This window comes from Apteryx rowi, unplaced genomic scaffold, assembly GCF_003343035.1.
Source record: "Apteryx rowi isolate R43461 unplaced genomic scaffold, aptRow1 scaffold_445, whole genome shotgun sequence".
NCBI classification, from domain to species: domain Eukaryota; kingdom Metazoa; phylum Chordata; class Aves; order Apterygiformes; family Apterygidae; genus Apteryx; species Apteryx rowi.
This window is the reverse complement of record NW_020450700.1, coordinates 619,147-625,999: the sequence shown is the minus strand read 5'-3', so window position 1 is coordinate 625,999 and position 6,853 is coordinate 619,147. Positions and strand designations below refer to the sequence as shown.

General features: G+C 39.4%; 1 protein-coding gene across 1 annotated transcript; it reads left to right on the top strand.

Moving 5' to 3' along the window:
* Window positions 1–813: 813 nt before the first annotated feature.
* On the top strand, window positions 814–3,951 carry FGF23 (fibroblast growth factor 23). Its single transcript, XM_026076971.1, has 3 exons — window positions 814–1,162; window positions 2,790–2,893; window positions 3,428–3,951. The coding sequence occupies exons 1-3, from the start codon at window positions 940–942 to the stop codon at window positions 3,863–3,865; spliced, it is 765 nt and encodes a 254-aa protein (XP_025932756.1). The 5' UTR covers window positions 814–939; the 3' UTR covers window positions 3,866–3,951.
* The last annotated feature ends 2,902 nt before the right edge of the window (window positions 3,952–6,853 follow it).

Sequence of the window (6,853 nt, the reverse complement as noted above, 5' to 3'; positions counted from 1 at the left end):
TCGTAGTTCTTCCAAGTGTGCTTGCTATAGTTAAAGTAACAAAAATGTGCCAATATGAGTCATTTCAGTTTTGATTCGGGTTCTAGATCTACTAGCCATACTAACATATATGACTCCATAATGATTGCCAGCTAGATGTACAACGCAGGAACAAACATGCAGCTTCTAAGCCTCTTACAGGTAATTTTCAGCTGTTTGGCCAACTTCAGATTATTTAGGTGACTCAAAATGAAACAGAAGAAATAAATGGCAGAGCTTATTTCAAGAGGGCTGTGCTCATATCAAGCTTCTCTTGCTTAAATGGGATAACACAAGTTTCAGTCCAGCAGGCTCACTGCTGAATTTACATCACTATGAATGGGGAATCAGGCCCAGACTAACCCAATATCAGTTTCTGACACATCTTCAAAATGTTTAGCAGTATTTGGTGTTTCTGTCAAATCAGAATGTGGTTTGGAAAACTGAGGGGAAGGTGGGAATCTGAACAAACATATCTGAGAAAAAAGAAAGTTCAAAGTCTAAAGGGTCATTCCCTTCCCTTCCCAAAAAGCTTTCTGTGCAAGCACAGTGGATTTAACAGTAGGGGCGTGGGAAGCTCTCAGATGTCACAGGGTTGTAGATAACATTTGAACATATGATTAGCTTTGTGAGCTGTCTTTAGAAACCTTACATTTGTTCCCCCCCCGCACCTTAGCCAGAGAACCTACGTGCTTTCCTTCCCTTGAGGTTTCGGGCCACTTAAAATGTTGCTTTGACAAAACTCAAGGATGTGGAGAAGTTTTTCCTGTGTGATGTCACTTGGCTGCCCTTTATAAGCCTCTACAAAGAAGGGAGCCCATCTGAGGATTCATGCTCCAAACACATGCAAACGAGGGAAAAAGAGAAGCAAAGAGAAGTATCAAGTTTCAGATACTGATCAGCCACTAAAGACAGAGAGCCATGCCACAAGCTGGTCCCTACAGCTGCCTGGGGTACATGCTGCTGGTGCTCTGCAGCCTGAAGTCTACCACCGCCTTTCTCAACTCCTCTCCGCTGCTGAATCCCAGCTGGGGGAGCACAGATCACCTGATGCACCTGTACACAGCTACGGAGAGGAACAGCTTCCACCTCCAAATCAACGCTGACGGCTACGTTGATGGTGCCCCGCACCAAACCATTTACAGTAAGTAGTTCATTGTGGATCCCTTGTCTTCATGTGAACAAGGGAGATAGCACAGTGCTTTTTTTTTGCCTTTTCACTAGCTATAGCAAATTCCATCCCCCTGGTAGGCAGGCAGACAGCTGTGAGAGGGAAAACACACATAATTATAATCTTCCTTTTGTTTAACAAATAAATAAAATTTCTTCAAAGAAATCTAGCAGATGGGGATTCTCATTCTTCACCTTTATAGTAAGTTCTATGATTCCTGTGATACTCTGGAAGCAAAAACTACCAGAATTATCCTTCACTTCATGATTTTACTCACAGCTTCTTGTGCAAGTCCTGATGAGAGGTTGGTGATGACATGCCCCAAGTAACTCCTTCCCATTCCAGTGATAGCATCTGCAAAGCAAGTACACTGACAGCAGTGGTGGAAAACTGGTTGTGTCCATAAAACCTTTATTTTGGGGTAGAGAGCTGATAACTACCTTTAAGTAACTGCATAAGTACAGTTGGTCGTTTCCTTCCAAACACATCAGTACTTCTCTGCACTGAAAATTGGTTTGTGAGACAAGCTTCAGATTTGTGCCTTTAATGTGCCTCATGACAGAAACACAACTGTGCATAGAACATGGGCCACTGAATATGCAAAGTCTGATTAAACAGGGGGAAATTGCAAAAGGTCAGACTCAGAAATGAAGTGCTAAACCTTTGGCGTGCAGTGTGGCTCTCAAATTGTCTCATCATCACCATCTGTTTTCATGCAAAATTAAGGTATCCTTCTTTCTTTGTTGTATACCTAGCCCAAACACCATAGTTAGCATAAAAATGGTCTTTTTTAAAATTTAGGGTTCTTTTATAACATTCCAGAAGTACTCCTCTTTTTTCAATGCTCACATCACAAGTAACTATAAATCAGAAAGTCATTTTAATTTTTATTACTGCATAGCATCTTCTTCATCTACTCAACTAAAAATGTAAGCACATCCAGTGATATCTGTGTGTGAGTGTACGAGGAATGAAAGACTTCAAAAAGTTAGAATTTTATTGAGAAAAAAATAATCAAGTTCTGCTACATTTTTTAGGAATTACTGATAAGACACTTGTAGAAAGGCTTCATCCTCTTGTTATTATTCTTCATGCATATTGGTAAGTTTTATAAAATTCAGTTGTGTTGGTCAAGAACCAGTATGATGGTGTAGAGAACCACAGCCAACAAAATACCATGCTTTGCAAATCTGTAATGAAGCAAATACACAGATAGTTGGAATGGTGGAGCAGAAAGTGTGAGATAAGACAAGGAAAGGAGCTGTGAAAGGGAAATGACCGAACCTCTGTCAGGTCACCATAGTCCCACTGAGACACCAGACACATGAGAAGTGCGAAGTTCTGCACCAGGGCTAGAATAAGCCCCGGAGGTGGTACAGGCTGGAGCAGCCTCACTGCATAGACAGAGCCCTGCTGGACAGGACCTGAGGGTTACAGGGGGCACCAGGACAAATATGAGCCAACAGCACATTTGTCCACATTCGAGTGGAACGTTGGCCCAAAGACCCCCGGGATGGCCCTTCCAGCCAGCACTTTTGTGGATCTTTGAGGCAACAGTCCAGTACAGAACTGGATTTGACATCTTTGTTTTTCTAAACAGGTGCCCTAATGATCAAGTCTGAGGGTGCTGGCTATGTAATAATCACTGGAGTGAAGAGTGGACGCTACCTGTGTATGGACATGAAAGGAAACATTTTTGGATCAGTGAGTGACCTTTGCTAAGACTCAAGACTGAGGCAGATGCACCCTGTTGTTATTACCATAGCGCCAATTTCCTCAGCTAGGGCAAATCTGTGTAGCTACATGTAGTGAAGGAGGATGCAGATTTAAGCCAGCTGAGGACCTGTCACTTAGGTTAAATTTTCCTCTTCTGGGCAATTGTACTGAATCGTAGAACTGACATAAGTCATGTGAGTCCTGCTGGCCTAAGTGAGACCAGAATGAAATCTAATGATGCACCAACCTGAATTCTTGCTGTAGTCTATAGCTGTGGCTTGAAAATAGCTCAGACAATGCAGTTCTCTGAGAAAACAATGATATCCTAAAAATACCTTTGCTGTAAATATGGGGCACACAGATTAGATCTACAGTTGACCAAGTCTTGTCTTAGTTGTTACTGCAGAGCTAGGGGATCAGAAGGACACCTGCTGCAAGATCTCATCCCTCTTTCTGTTTTTAATTGGCACTTTTTAAGTACCAAATCTCTCCGCTCACAGCTGTCATATTTTTTTCCTTAAGCATTACTTCAGCCAAGAAGACTGCGTGTTCAAACACAGGACCCTGGAAAATGGATACGATGTGTACCAGTCTACTAAACACAATTTTCTGGTTAGCTTAGGCAGAGTTAAACAAGCTTTCTTCCCTGGTATGAATCCACCACCATACTCCCAGTTCTTGTCCAGGAGAAATGAAATTTCTTTATTCCGATTCAACACACCTGAGCCCCACAGGAACACTAGAAGTGCAGACATCGATCCAATGGATCCTCACCAGATCCTGGTCCCCCAGAGAAAGGTCTCTGCATTAGGATCCCAGTTGCAGCTGCAAGCAGACTTTTCCCATGTGCCCAGAGAACCTATGAGAATCAATCAGAATGATATGGTCAACCCAGATGACCCGCATGCTATGATGGATGCCAGGAGGCATGTGAGCCCTCGCTTCTATATTACAAGATAATGGGGCCACACCACCTGCAAATTGAAGCAATGGGTGAATATGATACATGAAAAGAACTGGCTAGCACACTTGATTGAATTTCCAACTTTCAGAATGGCTATTAGAAACCTAAAAGACAATGGAAAAAAAACTGAATTTCGAATTACACCCTTAGAGATGACAGTTCACTAAAAAACAAATAGTATGTTTTCCAGATGGGGCTCTATTCTACTGGAAAGAAGAAACATCTGCAAAAAAAATAATACAAACCAAACTTTTAGGGGTTTGAATGACCTTCAGTTTGCGTCAGTGGACAGAACTCACTCGAACAAAACCTAAGAAGCGGTTGTTACATTACTGGTGTAGCTGGAAAGAGACGTGGGCTCTGAAGCCCTCATTCTGGTAGAAGCAGGGAATCCTCTAATTAGCACAATAGCAGACGGTGCAAGCGCAGCATAAAAGATGTCTGCTGATATATTGCTAAAAAAAATTTATTGTATATGGTTTTAGCTGGTAGGATTGGAGCTGTAGTCTCTTTTCACACGCATAGAAGCCAAAAAGTGATTGCTCTGTTGTTAAAGGAGCTTCACACATGGAAAACTGGAGCAACTGGCAAGAGAACAGGGATCAAATGGTCTTGCATAGAAAGAGTCAGTTCTGACTCCTATTAAATCCAAGCTGAAGTTTGGGAAAAAAAAGTAGAGTCCCAATGTTCTTTCAACTCCTTCTCTATCACACTTCTATATTCACTTAATTCTAGGGTCAAAATTTAGAAATATAATGTAAAAACATTATTTTAATGTATTTCCAACACAGAGAGAAGTATCAGGAGTACTACTAATTAATAATATATCAAGCAGGTTAATTTGTTTATTTTGCATGCTGCTGAACTCTGCTAAGAAAAATAATTCCCAGTCAGTCATGACCCATAGGCTTCACACTATTCATAGCTAGTGCATATTTTCCTATGATGAGTGAAAATGAAGTGTGTATTTAGAAAAGGAGGATCCAAGTTTAGTATCACTGTTTCTATTTAGTTCTGAGCAGGTATCAGATGCTTTATACTTGTAAGAGTGAAATGACTTTAGTTTTATCATAAGATGTCTAAATATTGACAAAACTTTTTCCCTAGACATCCAGATTGGTGTATGTTATGGGTAAGTTTACTTATCGGAATCTAACCTCCATAGATGCATCTGAAGTTTACAGATCTTTAGCTAAAATGAGAATATCTGCAGAGCAGAGCTTTTTCATTGTAATTTAGGTGTAAAATCGGTAGCTGGTGGAGTTCAGTATAGCTTCATTGGTTTTAATGGAGTTATATTTGTTTCCATTAGGTCTCTGAAAATTGTGTACATATTTAGCTATTTTCCTCATTTTCTTTCTTTTTTTTTTTTTTAATTTGATCTCGCCTTCCTGGAATTTTAGATCTGTGCAGTTTTAAAGGTTATTCTTGATGTACTCCAGCAGAAATCAACAGCAAGGTACTGATTAGCTGCAGAAAAATCCAGTGTGGTGGATATATAATAAGGGCTTTTACTTTAACGTGCATGCATTTTCTCTCAAGATGCAGATTACCTATTTTATTTATTTAATATATTTAACAACCTGACAATAGTCTGAAAATGCTGTATTCGGCCTAAGAGTGTCCATATCAATAATATGAAAGATAGTAGGGTAGATTCTGGTCCTGTTCTTATTACTGTCTAGTGAAGTAAATCACTGAAGCCACTAGAATTACAGCAGTGTAACAAGATCAAAATAAGGCCTGTTGCGTTCCTTGCTTTCATGGAAATTGTTCAGAATTTAGCTTAAGGCCTTTCTGCTGACAGAATTTAAAATAATTTTTTTTCTCTATATACATGTAATATCTCTTTATCTATAACATTCAAATAGTTTTGTTAGAATAGTCATAGGGCCTGATTCTGCTGTGAGAATATTCTTCTCCACATGGAGTGATTCTCCGTTCATAGGAATACCTAAGAGTACAGGACAAGCCAAATGATTAGGATTAGGCCAAGATTTCTGTCTAATAATTTATTATTCTTCATCCTTTGAACTCATAATAAACATAATTAGCTTCAAAAGGAAAGAAGTGACTCTAACAAACAGATTTAGGACAACTGGGGGGGAATAGTTGCATGTTTTCTTGCTTACTCAAAATTTTGCAAGACTTTTTTACCACGTTGTCTATACAGTGGACAGGCACGATTTTATTTGTGTATTCAGTTTTAACAATTTTACTCGATTCCTATACCATTCTTCTTGGCTTTTTTACCTTGAGAACTCTGGACTGCAATTATAAGAGCAAAATTTTCATTTAGTATAAGTTGTTCTAAGCTCCACAGAGGTCTCTGGGACTTGGAGTCAACAAAACTACAATTTAAATCAGGAAAATTTCTGTCCCTATCCATATAATGCTTTGGTAAGAAACGGCTCTGGGATTATATCTCTATACCATATCTATACTTATACATTAGAACAGAGTAAGAAGGGTTGCTCACTCTGGTATGTTATTCTCCACCAGTAACCAGGAGATTTAGTCCTTATGCTAAGAGTGAATGCACAATGTGATCTGCATCAGAAATGTATTTGTAAACATAGAGAGCTGGAGTGAAATGTCAAAAGAATTAAATCTTCAAAGGAGATGCTGGCCATCATCAGCTATTAAGAAAGCATTACTTTTTTATATTGCAATATTTATTTATTTATTTGAGTGGGTTGCAAGTCCCACAGAATATTTATAAATATTTATAACAACGTATTACAGAAACTGTTTCCATTTATAAAAGCACCAATAAACTTAACCTTTTCTCAAAATAATGGGTTTTGCATTGTCTGTTCAAGCTCCCATTCCAGAAGAACAGAAGTGAACAGTTGGTACCAGCTGTCTCTGAAACAATTTTTGTGCTCTACTTTTCCTTGCCATATTTAGCCTGATAGACGGTGGGTTCCTGGCTGTCTCATGCACCATGTCTGTGAAGGAACTGTGAAAGACGATGAAGAGTA

What these genes read in the sequence shown, in the direction of transcription:
- FGF23 (XM_026076971.1), top strand. Translation starts at nt 940, where the DNA reads ATGCCACAAGCTGGTCCCTACAGCTGCCTGGGGTACATGCTGCTGGTG. An exon ending in CCCGCACCAAACCATTTACA is followed by an intron (nt 1,163 to 2,789) that starts GTAAGTAGTTCA and finishes TTTTCTAAACAG; the next exon opens with GTGCCCTAATGATCAAGTCT. An exon ending in AAGGAAACATTTTTGGATCA is followed by an intron (nt 2,894 to 3,427) that starts GTGAGTGACCTT and finishes TTTTTCCTTAAG; the next exon opens with CATTACTTCAGCCAAGAAGA.